The 15,002-nt window shown below is 37.3% G+C and overlaps 1 protein-coding gene across 4 annotated transcripts in view; it reads right to left on the bottom strand.

The window, feature by feature from the left end:
• Positions 1-15,002, bottom strand: part of LOC6042423 — a 63,809-nt gene that overhangs the window by 39,644 nt on the left and 9,163 nt on the right. For all 4 annotated transcript variants that reach the window (XM_038248314.1, XM_038248313.1, XM_038248312.1 and 1 more), the window contains exon 2: positions 8,895-9,455. In XM_038248314.1, coding sequence (XP_038104242.1) covers positions 8,895-8,912 — 18 coding nt within the window. In that variant the 5' untranslated portion in view covers positions 8,913-9,455. The remainder of the gene's footprint in view (positions 1-8,894; positions 9,456-15,002) is intronic.

Genomic DNA, 15,002 nt, shown 5'->3' on the forward strand with positions numbered 1-15,002 from the left:
AATTTAAAGATGATGTCACGAATTTTTTTCTTTCAAAATTTTTGAGGAAATAGCCTAAAATGTTTCCAAAAGACTGACGAAAAATGCAGGATGGTATGTGTCTCTTAAAAAAATACAAAAATCATTTACTAAAACTGTGTGTTTTTTTTTTAAAGTGGTCTAAACGTCAAAATTTTTAAAAACCAGTAGTGGGAATCGATTCTCCAGACAATTTTACATAAAAGTCTCCATATTGACCATTGTCCTATGTCCAATCCTTGGGAAGATACAGCGGTTTTAAAAATAAAAATGTTGAAAAAACAGATTTTTTGGTGGTTTTTTGGCAATTTCTATATGACAGACTTGGTTTTTCAGTCTCGTAAATATTTTTACCGCTTTAAAAGCTCGTCCAATTTCCCATAAGTTTGCCTTTGACAGCTTTTTTATTTATATCGTTTTTATATTTACGTAAGCTTATTTCCTATCCAGGTGATAGGTGGTTGTGGTAGAACACTGAAAAAAATATTCTATTTTCAGTTATGAGCAATGTAATGAAGCTTATATCTGTAAGCCCATACATTCAATTGAAATGCTGTCAAAGGCAAATTGGACGAGCATTCCGGTAAAAATATTTACGAGACTGAAAAACCAAGTCTGTCATATAGAAATTGCCAAAAACCACAAAAAATCCATTTTTTCAACATTTTTATTTTTAAAACCCCTGTATCTTCCCAAGGATTGGACATAGAACAATTGTCAATATAGAGACTTTTATGTAAAATTGTCTGAAGAATCGATCCCCACTACTGGTTTTTAAAAATCTTGACGTTTAGACCACTTTTCAAAAAAAGAACAGTTTTAGTAAATGATTTTTGTATTTTTTTACGAGAGACATACCATCCTGCATTTTTCGTCAGTCTTTTGGTAACATTTTAGGCTATTTCTTCAAAAAATTTGAACGAAAAAAAATTGTGACATCACCTTTAAATTTAAGTTTTAGACTTAAAAATCAAAAAATCTCATTGAGGTGGCGTGTATTTTTGTTTCAATGTATTTTTTTCAGAAAGCCCGTCCAATTTCCTACAAGTTTTTCTTTGACCACTTTTTGATACGACGCAACGGCTTTGAGATACAGTAATTTTTAAATTACAAAATACAAAAATATTTAAACTACAAGTTTTTCAACCTTTAATTTGAATGACTTTGGGTGTTTGAAATTTCTCCCACAACATTTCATTTCCCTATGTAGGTCCCTAATGGAACCAACAAATCTAGAGTTTTTGTTTTTTTTTTCTAGAAATAAATTACGCTACAGTGATTTAGAATTTTTAAATCCAAAATAGCGATAATGAAATATAGAAAAACGCATTTTGTAATTAAACAAGCAATCACCTTTTCAAATTTGAGGAAAAAATGTTGTCGCAAAATTCAAATTGGTTGTTAAAAGTAAAAAAAACACGATCATTTTCTGTCCTGGTTCGATTATCCGTAGTCCTATACAAATCTGCGGATAATCAAAACTTCGAATATTCAAGTCCGGACTGAATACCATAAATAACGTTGTTTTTTAATTTGTACTGTACTGCCGCTCTAATCGGGTCCGTCCCATATGTAAAATCAGCAAGCCGAGAAAAACGCATGTCAAATTTGTCCCGCCCATAAGGCTACGTGTTAGAATTTCACGAAAATGTGGATTTTCTCCGGTTTTCTAAAACAAAGTACCAAATTTTATTGGTTTTTCTGATAGTTTACATGATTTTGAACCGAACTGCATCATTACCTAAAAATTGACGAAATTACATATGGGACGGACTAGCTTCGAGCGGCAGTGTATTTGCAACCGTTTTTTAAATGGATTTTGCATGGCAGTATTTTAGGTACTGTTGCTGTTTAGAGCAACCTTTTTTGACAAGTTGTGTATTTATGCCAAACTCTCCCCATTTTACAGTTCACACAATGGAGTCGTCTACCCGCCAATGCAAGGCATTTTATGATAATAACTTTATGCGCTTTTGAATTTCCCTAGCCCTGTCTCCCTCTCCCCGCTGCGATTTCCCACACCGGGAAATGAGCCTGCCTACTGTGACGACGGTGACACACAATGCATGGTTGGCGATTGGCACGGAGGTAAAAAAGGATAGAGTTTTCCCACGGCAACGTAAGGGGGGAGGTGAGGACGATTGCAGTTGTTGCATGTTACACTCTGTCAAATGCACACACACACACACACGGACTTTGCACGTGGCAGCGACGACAATTCTGACGAGGTGGTGAAAAGCTCCGCCGGGGCATATTGTGTTTGGGATTTTTTTGTACCTTCTACGCTCGTCCCCCGTCGTTCCGGTTTCTTTCCCGCCGGAACAGCACCGACAACTGATAGAAGCTTGACGCGAATGGAAACGGATGCTGTTACTGGGGCTGAAGCAGCCGTTTGGTGAAGATTGGCGTTTGGGACAGCCGAACCGGATAGGTAATTTCAATTATTTAATAAGCTTTTCTAGGTAATTTGGGTAAAGCGAGGGGATGGCAACCCTATTCCGACCAAAGCAAACTGACAACAGTCGACATTAGCACGGTTGTCAAATGAGAGCCCACAACAAAAGCACTAGCTGTCAAATGGTAGCCCATAACAAATCATTGTTTGAGTTTTTGATTTTCAATTTCCCGCAATTCAAACGATAAATACCTGAAAAACACGTGAATTGTGTTGCTGATGCCAAATTCATATCATATCCTTGGAAATTCCATCCCAATATTGGCTCATATATTGGGGTAAAGTATAACTATGAACTCAAATTACAAAAGAAAATCAAAAAGTGGTCGCCTACTGCGACATTCTGAGATATCATTTTGTTCAACGGTTGGTATTAGAAAAAAAAATAATCGAATTCTGCCGTGAAATTCGCGGTCCAAAAAACCTGCGCTAAATCCTCCAAACATTTTACAACATATTACCCCGTTGAAGTCTCTTTTCTTGGGGCAGATTTGATAAGTTACTACTGTATGTGGACAACGCAACCTCAAAAAAAGAAAAACCATAAGAAAATGACACGAGCATGCGAGCTGGTTCGCTTTTCGTGGATTTTGTATAAATTTTCACGCCTCCGTGATTCGAGAGCTAATTTAAAATGGTGATGCTTTTCTGTCCAATTTTTTATTTTTATTTTTATATTGCAGCCGCCGAAAAGCTGTGGCTGTGGTGCCATACCGCGGAGCGTGATAAGTCAAGTCAAAGTGCGGTTTTAAGGGGGGCACCACACCACTTGGGGGCAGGCTAGGAGACTTACGTAAAGTGCCTCCTACCTCCCTCCTCCCACACCTTCATGTGTGGCTTTAACTGGACACTGCTGTGCGGATTGGGCTGCTATAATGCGGCGGACCTGTCGTAGAATAAATTTCAGATTTGGGCACGGCTGGGTTGAGTTTCTACTTTGCAACTACGCACGAAGGAAAGTTTCGAAAATTTTATCAGTTTGTGTCATATGAAAGTAGGTTGATTGTTTAGCTTGGAACAGTAGATGTTTCTATTCAATCAAGTTACATTGGAAAATAAAGTTATAAAGTCCATTTCAAGCATGTTTTTTTTTAATTTCACAAAGAATGAATAACATAACATGTCTAGTGTTTGGCACAATGTAAGAGGGGCTTCTAAAAATGTATTTAGAAAATAAATGAAAACGATGGAATAATGTATATTTTCCTCAAAATGATCCGGCTTTTTGAAATTTTCTATAGATTTCTTCAAGCGTGAACTAGTTCGCTCTATATGATCACGAATCGTCATGCAAAACACACCTGCAATAATCTGAGATGCTCTACGGCCCGTCGGAAACGGTTCCACCGACCTCCGGTGGCCACTTCTGAAACCGCTCAAGAAAACAGCGTAAGCGTTTGAAGGAAAACACATTTGCAACGACCAAACATTAAATTCGAACCTTGCGACCCCAGTTTAGTCAAATTAGAGTTTTTCAATATTTCATCACCAACGCCATCACAGTTTTAAAATTTCCGAATCTATTTTGATTCAGGTAGCATAGCATAGCATAGCATAGCAAAACGGGTCTGGACCACGCTGTAGGGGGTGTCACAATGGTCAATTCAATATTCTTAGACAATTTGATTGCTGCTCGGTACAACCAAAAATATCTGAGAACGTAAATTTCCACACTGTGCTCCAAGGCTACGCCCATACAGTCCCGTGGGGATTTGGAGGGGATGTTTTTGTTCACTAAACTTGATTTGCAAAAAAACACTATTTTTATTTTTTTTTATTTTTTTATGTGTTTTAGAGGACATCAAACGCCAACTTTTCAGAAATGTCCAGGATGGACAAAACATCTTTGACCGAGTTATGATTTTTGGAATCAATACAATTTTTTTTCAAAAAATCGAAATATTGGTCGCAAAAATTTTTCAATTTCATTTTTCGATGCAATTTGCAAAAAAAAAATCAATTTCATTTTTCGATGAAATTGCAACTTTAGTGAAATTCTGATAAAGTGCACCGTTTTCAAGTTGAAGCCATTTTTATGCAATTTTTTTTTTCAAAATAGTCGCAGTTATTTATTTTTTAAAAATAGTGCTCATGTTTGCCCATTTATGAAAAAAATATTTTTGAAGAGCTGAGAAAATTCTCTAGGGGAAAGTGGGGCAAGTGTAAAAAGCTAAGGAAATGCTCGTTATAGCCCATTAAAAAGTTAAAAAATCTGTCGGATTTTATCATAAACATCTTATTCTAGGTCTTAACTAAGACTTTGTCAGAGCAAGTTTTAAAAAAAAATCCTGTTATATGATGTAAAAAATTTATTTTAAAAATTTTGATTTTCCGTACGTTCTACTCAACTAATGGGGCAAGACGAACAACCCGTTGGGGCAAGAGGAACAATGCATGCAAAAACATGTTAATTTCCTAACAATTGAACTATTATCACTTAGATACATCAGATTAGAATGTATTTGAAAGGTTTCTTCCATTTTTAGATTAAATAATAATGTTTTGCTAATAATTTTATCGTTTTTTCGAAAAGAAATATTACTTAGATGATAAATAGTAAATTTTCATAACATCACTATATTTTGTATGGACATTTTTTTTAACAATTGTTTATCAGTTTTTAAGTACTTTTATGTATTTATTTCCCAATAAAATATGTTGTTGCAGCAATTCGTAATTTTTTCCATGCTAAAAATCCATATGGTACACTTGCCCCAACTGACCAAGATTTTTTAAAAGCTATCAACAAAAATAACCAAAAGTTAAATCATACTTTGTTATAGGTTCATGTCATTGGTAGGGACACTACTGATCTAGGAAAAATAGCATTTTGATAAAATCTGGAGTTTTTTTTTTTGAAAAGGACCAATAAACCAAATTTTCAGTTTTTGCTTTTTGGGTGTTTTTAATACCCCTGACTCAAGGCGGTTCTAAAAACACCCAAAAAGCAAAAACTGGAAATTTAGTTTATTGGACCTTTTCAAAAAAAAAAAAACTCCAGAAATGTGCCTTAAAACGAACCCTAAGCCTTATTTTGTACTTTCCAAATATTATAAGAAAACAAAGGTTTTGAAAAAAACTTCATTAAATCTTATGCCTCGTGGCGTTTACGTCGTTTTGGCGGTTATGTGGTAGTAGAATCAGCTAATTGCATTGCTAGCAACAATTCCTTATACTGGAAATAATCAAAATTGTAAAAATTACGGCCGTACGAGCGATTGTTCCTCTTGCCCCATATGGTCGTCTTGCCCCACCTTCCCCTATATTTTGCTTTTTCGGACTCTGTTGATACGATCCTTAGTTGCAGAGATATTGCTATGCAAAGGTTTAAAAACAAGAAAATTTATGTTTTCTAAGTCTCACCAAAACAATCCACTATTTTTTAATGTCGATATCTCAGCAACTAATGGTCCGATTCACAATATTAAAATATCAAACATTCGTAAAATTTTCCGATCTTTTCGAAAAAAATATTTTCAAAAATTTTAAATCAAGACTAACATTTTAAAAGGGCGTAATATTAAATGTTTGGAAATTTCTGAAAAGTTGGCATTTAATGTCCTCTAAAACATATCAAAAAATAAAAAAAAATAAAAATAGTGTTTTTTTTGCAAATCAAGTTTTAGTGACAAAAAGTAAAATTAAAAATCACCAAAAAAAATTTTACCGAGTATCATTTTTTTTCAGTGTAGTCCATATCCATACCTACAACTTTGCCGAAGACACCGAATTGATCAAAAAATTCTTTCTAAAGATACAGATTTTTGTAATTTCTATTAGAAACACGTCTTTAGTGTAGTAGGTTAAGACAAGTAAAGATCTTTATTGTATCTTTTAAAATCGTGGCTTACTATAATGCCAACATCCCCCCTTAAGCTAGATTTTATTAACTCCCAAACATCTTCTAGCTTCAATCAATTTCGAGCCGGACACCGTTCTCGTCAAAACATTCGCCGCTCCTCGATCCACGAACCCGCGCTTTCTGGTGCCCTCGCACCGACGCTGAATGCTGAGTTGCCCGTCGTCTTCAGGTGCCCCAAGTTCGAGCTTTCTACTGGTCCCGGTGACTGGCATTCTGAAGCAAAATGGCCCATTTGCTTGCACTTGAAGCACTTGACCTTCGTTTTGTCCTTCGCCGGCCTTCTCTGGTGACTCACAAAAGCTCCTTCGGTTCCTGATGACGTCACGTAATCATCTTTCTTCACGTCCTGCAGGATCTTCGTCTTGATCAAGTCTGCTGTCAATTTCGCTCCTGATGCTTCCAACCCCATCAACATTGGTCCGTAACTCTCCGGCAGCCCCATGAGTAGAATACTTGCCAACCAGTCGTCATCGACCTTAAAGTTGATCTGGTCCAACTGGTACTTCGTCGACATTATCTCGTTCACGTATTCCTCGACGGTCCTGCACTCTGTCAGCCGCAACGAAGTCAGCTTTCGCAGCAACTCCATCCTCCGGGTCAATCCGCTGTCCGAAAACGCATTCTTCAACTTCGTCCAGGCTTCACGTGCCGTCTCAACGTCCTGTACGTGACTGTAGTTGGCAGGCGTAATCCCGAGGCAGATCGTCGTTAGAGCTCGCTCCGACAGTGCTGGATCTACTGCAGTACCTTCTTTTACGTCAACGGCCGCTTTCCACGTTCCTTCCCGTATCAACGTCCATTTCATCGCCAAGGCCCACGATCGATAGTTTTCTCGTCCACGTAGCCTCTCTCCAACGGGTATGGAGCTTGAACTGGAAACGCTTGGAACAGCTACGCCGGAACCAGTACCGGAACCACTTCCGCTTGATCCATCCAGAACCATCTTCAGAACTTCTTGAAGTTTCCGGTGAAAATTTTCCACTTGTTGATTTTCTAACGGTCGCTATGGTGCCTGTCTGGGCCCATAACCTATTAGAAATACGTCTGTTTTATAGTAGGTTAAGACAAGTAAAGATCTTTATTGTATCTTTTAAAATCGTGGCTTACTATAATGCCAACAATTTCACATATCATTTTAGTATGGACAGCTGCCAAATTTGTATAGAAAATTACATGGATAAACTAATGATGCAAAATGCAACACATAAAAGATGGTTTTCAATCACTCCTGAAAGATTCATGAAGATATTTCATGATTTAACTGAGTTAGAGACGATTTAAGCTCAGAATTTTGCCATGCGCAAAGCCAACTGTCTAACTTTCTGAGCGTTTTTCTCTGAACACCAAGTTGATTTACGGGTGCCACGATATCTCGAGATGGGATGGACCAAATTGGCTGAAATTTTGGGTGAAGACTCCAAAGACATGTCCCGTGTGCATGACGAAGCCCGATTTTGAAATTTTGAATTTTCAAAAAATACAAAAATCAAAAACTGTCGATTTTTTATATGAAAAACAGAAAAATATTTTCATCTTTTTTATAAATAAACTTTTTGAAAATCGGCCTTCGTCATGCACACGGGACCGGTTTAATGAGTCTTCACCAAAATTTTGAGCCGATTTGGTGGAAGCAATGTTGAGATATCGTGGCACCCGTTTTCTAAAACTGCTAACTTCAAATAGCTATATCTTGGCAATGATACAACCAAATGTCTTCAAATTTATTGTGTTAATAGATGAAAATGTATATTTTAATGCCCCGAAAACAGATTTTGAAAAAGTTTAATTGTGTGGTCAAACCAACCTCTGACATTTTTGCCGATTTACATGTATGTTACCCCTTAATAAAATCAAAATCAAATGGTAAACAGAAGAATCAGTGAAGAAGTACAAACCAGTAGAGCAATATATAAACAGGAGAGAAAGCTGAAAATGGAAAGAAGAGAAACCCCGTTCTGCGATGTTCAGGTACATCCACAACAGTTGACTCAACATGCTGCGAATCAAAACAATACCGTCTACAATCACAAATTACTTCCCTTTCCCACATTGGCGCGCCCTTTCTTTTAGTCGTCTCAACTCTGACCCTCGCTGGATGTAGTTAAGCTCTCCCGGGATGCTTCTCGTCTGCGCGTCAACCGACGAGGTATCATCTGTAACATTCACCCTTGGCCTGCAATTTACTCATCATAAAAAAATCAAACAAAGTATTTCATTAAAAAGAAACTTTGTTTGAAAAAAAAAACAGCCACAAAGGCAAAGAAGCTTCAAATTTAGGATGAACAAAAAAAAAAGACAAAAGTTTAGTTTATGGAACGTTTTGCAGCTTATTTAAATTTATTTTGAAAATTATGTCTTGTTTGCCAATGTTCAATAGTAAAAGTTAAAATTTGCCACGCTAGACAGAAAAAAATACATTCACCCAACAACACCTTCACCACTTCCTCCAACGCTTTCCCACGTGAGCCGAGACACGTGCCCAAATGTAACGAAAACATCGTCACTTCTCCCACGGCGGCAGGCACGAGAAGGGGGGGCGCGTAAAATTAGACAACTCACCTGTTGCAGCGAGGGCATCTCTCCAACCCGGTACAACGTCAGTTTTCCTCCGGGTTCTGCTGCGTATGTGTGTGTGTATATGTTGTACGTGGCTCACACTTTTCCTCCCTTTCGCTTCAAGATCAAACTCGTCCTTTGGCTGATAATAGGAGGGAGTCCTCCCTCTCTCACTCACTTACTCACTGGTTTTGTGTTTCCTCTCTTTGTCTCTCTCGCGGTGCATAAACTCGCTCACACTGAACCGTCAACACGTGTCTTTAATGTTCCGTCGGCGGCGACGTTGCCCTTAAAGTTTTTGGTGCAAAATTGCGACCGCGTCGTCGTCGTTGTGGGAACGGAAGAGCGGAGGGGGCTCAAGGCCTCGAGGCCCGTGTGGTTCTGCAGATTTTCCACCCGTCGGAACCCGTCTTCTTTGCTTCGGCACGTCTTTTTTTTTCTCTTCGCGAGCGCTCGAGAATGTTTTTAATTTGCTCTAGGAGCTTTTCACTTTCGTCCTTTGCCACACTCTCTGGTTCCCCACTCGAGAGTCAAAAGTGGAAAAAAAGAATCCTTGTCGCCACACTGAAAAAAAGAAATAAAAAAAAAGTCATGTTAGAGTCGCGGGCCAGACACACGCACTGGGTGCAGGACCAGAATTCGAATTCTAACACTCGGAAAGATGACGCTGCGGTGAGAAGTTGGATACGCATCATCAACTCCAGTGGGGCCTTACACTGACACTGCTAGAATATGGTCTTTGCTCACATTGGTCTCTTAACTCATCATTATAGCCGAAATGCCTGACTACTTTACAAGTTTTCTGCAGCATCGAGAGAATACGATTTAATCACAGACAATTGCACTTAGACATTGAATTTTTATTGAAGGCTCTTATTTGAATTTTTTTTTAATTTAGTCTAGATAACATTATCTGTTGTTGTTAAAAAAAAGCAAACACGAAAGAAGTAGTAAGTGTTAGAAAAACTGAAACATCCAAATTCAGCAACATTAACTAAGCGTCAAGTGCGTCAAGTGCGCCAACTGCAGTGGGAGCCACACGGCAAATTTTCGTGACAGTGAAAAAAACGATGACATTTTCCTGTACTTTTCCCCAAGAAGTCTTGCGAATTAACTTATTTTGCATTTTTCTTAAACCCTCTAGTCCACTTGTCTATATTTGCTCATAATTTACATATGATTCACTCACTCTTTCTCTCGCCAAGACTTGCCGCCGACTATCTTCGTCTGCTTATATGGGAAAACGCAGGCTTTTTTTGAGTTTGAGAGGCGCACACAAAAAACATAGCCTTCGGGGGCCAATGCAAAAATCTTCAGACTTTTGTACGCCGCGCCGCCGTTCGGCATCTGCTGCTGGTTATACGGAGAACGTGTATTAATGTTAAACAGAGCAGAGTGACGAACGCGACGTCGTCGTCCTGCTGATGCGAGAGAGAAAATGTTCACGGTTTTGTATGTGTGTAGGTTGAATGGGGGGGAAAACCGCTGAGCGAGAGCAGGGAAAACTCGGAAAATTTCCGTCTTCTCGACGAGAACTAGGCGTGAAAGCACGTTGTCGACAAGGACCGACGGCGGCACACGAGAAAAGATGTACCGGTTTCTGGGGGATAAGTATTGCAGTTGGATGTTTTTTGCTCCATGATGAGACAAAAACCAAACATTAAATTTGGGTCCAAACACTCTAAATATTTTTAAAGCTTTTGTACCCTACTTTCAAAATCAATTTTTTTTCAAAAAACTTTTTAAATTAAGTGTAATTTAAACTGATTAAAACCTACACCTGTCCAGTTGTTTTGCAATCATTGATTTCCAAAATTTCTAAATACTGACGAAAATTTTATTTTTGCGAGAAAACAAAATTTTTGCGGTGCTGTACATTTCAATTTTATAAAAGTTCAAAATATTTTTAAACGAGTCCAAACATGTTAAACAAGATTATCAATGCAGAAAAAGGCATTTAAGATGGTTCTCAGTTGATTAGACATCTAAACGAAACTAAAAAAACGAAACGAAACGAAACTATTGGCACTACGCCCCCCGGGGCATGGCCTTCCTCTAACGTGGGATTTCTGCTCCAGCGCCTCTGACGAGACAGGAGAAACCGGGACCGACGTTTTACTTCACCATCCGATAGAAGCTCAGTGGATAAGGCGGGAATCGAACCCGCGTCTCATAGCATCATCGGGATCGGCAGCCGAAGCCGCTACCCCTGCGCCACGAGACCCACACATTAGACATCTATTTCCATTAAAATTTTGATATCTTTTTAAAAAAAAATATTTTTTTTGCTCCCTGATTTTTCGAACCAATTTTGAAAGGGGGGGGTCGACATAAACTTTGAAAAAAAGTTGCAACGGCCTTATTAGTTTTGACAAAAACAAAATTTTTTGCAAAAAAAAACTTTTTGCGATAGGGGAAATATACCCTTTTTATTCAAACACCTATCTTCGTCATATGAAGAGTTTGATGCTCGATTAAAGCTACAAAAATACTATTGAGGCTATAAACTTACCAGCAACAGCACCGCCTCAAGTAAGCACACAAATTTATGCCATTTACTGGCAAAAAGATCAAATTTAATGCACTTTTGATCATAATTTCTATTTTGTGAGACCATTTCTCATCATTTTGTTGAAAACACACATCCGCACGCAAGATGAGAGTTTAACTGCTTAACAAAAATCGCCATCTATATATTTGTACTTGCGCTAACGTTTTAAAAGCTCTTAAGATATGAAATTACTTTCAACTACCAGCAACATGTTCTTTTGAACATAAGTTAGTCATTGACTTGAAAAATAATCCCGAAACATGTCAATAATTAGCAAGCGCCATAAAAAAACACAAGCGCACCAAGTCTTTTGACGTTTGACTTTTGACGACCCATTCCAATCGAAGTCAGAAGAAACCCGAGCGAGAAGCGAAGGCAAATAAAGCACAAAGGGTGGCCACCAACACCACCAGCAGCGCCTGTTGGAGTGAGCCAGTGATGCCAGGAAACTTTCGCTATAAATGCTACTTTTCGTGAGTGTTCGTGTGTGTTGTTTCATCACAATTGGCAGCACTAAGCGGACCCAAAAGAGCGCTTTATGATAAAAGAACTAAGCTGAAAATAGAAAAATGGGCGTGGCCCAATGCACTCGACTAATTAGAATGCATTTGGGATTTTTTCTAAATGCTTGTAAAAGGAATACACACTCAGATTTTTATGCCGAACTTCGGCAGAATTCTGCCGAAATCAGAACAACTGAGCGCTCGGCAGAGAGTTCGGCAGAAAATTATTCTGCCGAAGTCTCGGCAAACCGAATTTTGACAGCGTCGGTTTTTCTGCCGAAGATCTCGGCAAACGTAAACATTAATTTAACTGAAAATCTCGGTAATTTTAAAACAAAAACAACCGAAATTTTCGTAATTTAAATTAAATTCTTTCGAAAAATCAAAAAAGATGCAATAACGGATGCTTTTTACATTTTTATTTTTTGTCCTCGTTATCACGTTCAATACAAGTTTGTGCAGTTCACTAGCGGTTATTTACGTGAGCTGACGCAAGGTTTTAATAAAGTTGTGCTTGGCAGCAGAGGAGCAATGCATCAACAGAATACAATTTTCGCAAATTTCGCCATCCGGGATCAACCGCTCAATCCAAACAAGACAGCAGTCTCCTTCCGCAAATTCCTTAGCCGCCACAAATAGCTGTGGACATCACATGCAGTAGTCTCCTCTTTGCACTGAAAAGATATATTAAATTTATACTAAATTGAATACAAAAACTGCAAACAAAAACACTCATTTCGTATTCTAATTACTCACCGAGCTTATTATTATTCCTTAATCCCTTCCGTGTATCAAAATTGGCTTGCGTCCAGTTAGGCATTTTCCAGAATCTGGAATTTCCACGGAAACTGTACAAGTGCTCACAAGAGAAAACTTAAACAAATATGGCTACCCAAAAATGTATCCGAAAAGTTCGGCACTTTCACGCGTTTGACAGCTGGATTTTGCCGAGCTCGGCAGGTTTTGTTTACGCCGAGATGTTCGTCAAAATAATGTGACGAACTTCGGCATTTGTTTTCATTTTGCCGAAGTATCGGTTGAAATAGCTGACAAATTCGGCATATTTTATAATTCTACCGAAATTTCGGCAGAAAATTATTCTGCCGAACAAGTTCGGCAGAAATTTCTGCCGAAGTCAAAAATGGAATTTGAGTGTGTAGCATAACTTTTAATAAACGTGAAAATAAACAGAAATGTTCACAAAAAGTTGCTGTACCTCGTTGGTGTTAATGTATTTTTTTAGGGGTCAACTTTGGCTGTGGTTTTTTACTAACATTTCCTATATTTTAAGTAAAAAGTATGCAGCAATTTTTCTAGTGTCCCAGACTATGTCTCTACGAATTTTTTAAACAATTTAAATGATAATGGTGCCATTTTATAGCAGAAAATGTGAAAAACAAACAACATATTGAAAAAGTGACTGTAAAAACATGAAAAAAAAACTAGATAGGCAAAATGTAATGATAGGAGGTGGTAGAATAGACCAAATACTTCCAAAAACAAACATAAACTAAACAAGATAAGTGCAAAAAATACTAAAAATAAAACAAGAAAAACATAAAACAAGAGAAGTAAAGTTATTCGTAGAACAAAAGTTGCCCAAAATGACCTCCTAAACACGGTAAAATTGAAAAAAAAAATCGAAAAAAAATTGGGCAGTAGAGGGTTAAGGGCATAAAAACGAAAAGAAATCGACAATGTATATCAGTTATTGATTGAAAAAAATCCCGGGAAATCGATCATTTTTGGACCTCTCGATTCCCGGGCAATTCGGTCGAGACTCCCGGGTAATTTTAAACATATAAATATCAAAGCAAATTTATATAAACTTATCAGAAATTTTTTTGGAGAATCCTTAATTTTTCGAACATTGTATGTAAAATGTTCGATGTTCAAGTTCTTCTCTTATCTTCTTATTCAGAAAGTGTAAATTTTAAATTCCAATAATTATAAATGAAAGCAGCTAAAAAATGTGGTCCACAAATGTATCTTAAAGTAGCAGTTACATCCCAGATATTAAATCTCGAGCATAGCAATACTCATAGTCTGTTTGTTTAGTCCCTAAGTTAATTTGGCTATATCAAGGTAATTTCCATTTTTGATGTTAATAAGTCATTTTGTGTTTCACGTCAACCACAATATTAAATTCTAGAGATTTTTTGAAAGGGTCCTATAAGCTATTGCCTTTTATAGGACCTTTTTTAAAAAAGAAAACTCTAGGATTATATTTTCGGGGAAAAAACTCTGGCGATCTTTGTAAAGTTAATGTCCGCCAATTGTGAACATTCGGGATTTCCGGATAACTGTAAATTTTTCTTCAATGAATATTTATAATTGACATTATAAAAAAAGGAAAAAAAATGTTTTAGTCGTAATTTATCATATTGCAAAAATCTCGATACAAGGAAATTATATATTTTTTGTAAACATGTTAAACTTAAATTTTGAGTTCCAAAAAGCTCAAGAAACGATCTTGTATTTGCAGATTCAGAAAAAAATCAAAAGGTACTTATACTGCCGTTTTACGCATAATTGTCCCATGTCAGTTTTGGACGATTTTGACTTTATGACATTTTTAAGTTTAGTTTGATGTGTACTTTAAGAAAAACACATAACATCTGGTACTTTGTTCGGAAACTCATTGAAAACAACACCAAGGCTGTTTGTCCCATCGTTAAACTTCTACGCATAATTGTCCCACCAAGTATTTTCTTACACGGAATCATCAGTTTTACTAAGCATTATGTCTTGTTTGTCAGTTGTATAGCAAGATAATCACAAATAAGGGTGATAAACTGCTAACTGGGGCGATTAGGGACACATAGGGCGAATAGGAACCCACGGGACAATTATGCGTAGAAACACAGAAATCGCTCGAAAAATTTCAATCGCATTTTTCTCAGTTGCACTTTTTTGAACATGGGACAATTATGCGTAGAACGGCAGTATAGTTCCTCCAAATAATAAAGATACTTAAAATAACGTTTCATAGAATAAGTATGAAAACATTGTATGTAATTTCACTTAAAAAAAATATTGCTTTTCCTTTTAAATTGT

This window comes from Culex quinquefasciatus, chromosome 1 (genome assembly GCF_015732765.1).
Source record: "Culex quinquefasciatus strain JHB chromosome 1, VPISU_Cqui_1.0_pri_paternal, whole genome shotgun sequence".
Lineage (NCBI taxonomy): Eukaryota > Metazoa > Arthropoda > Insecta > Diptera > Culicidae > Culex > Culex quinquefasciatus.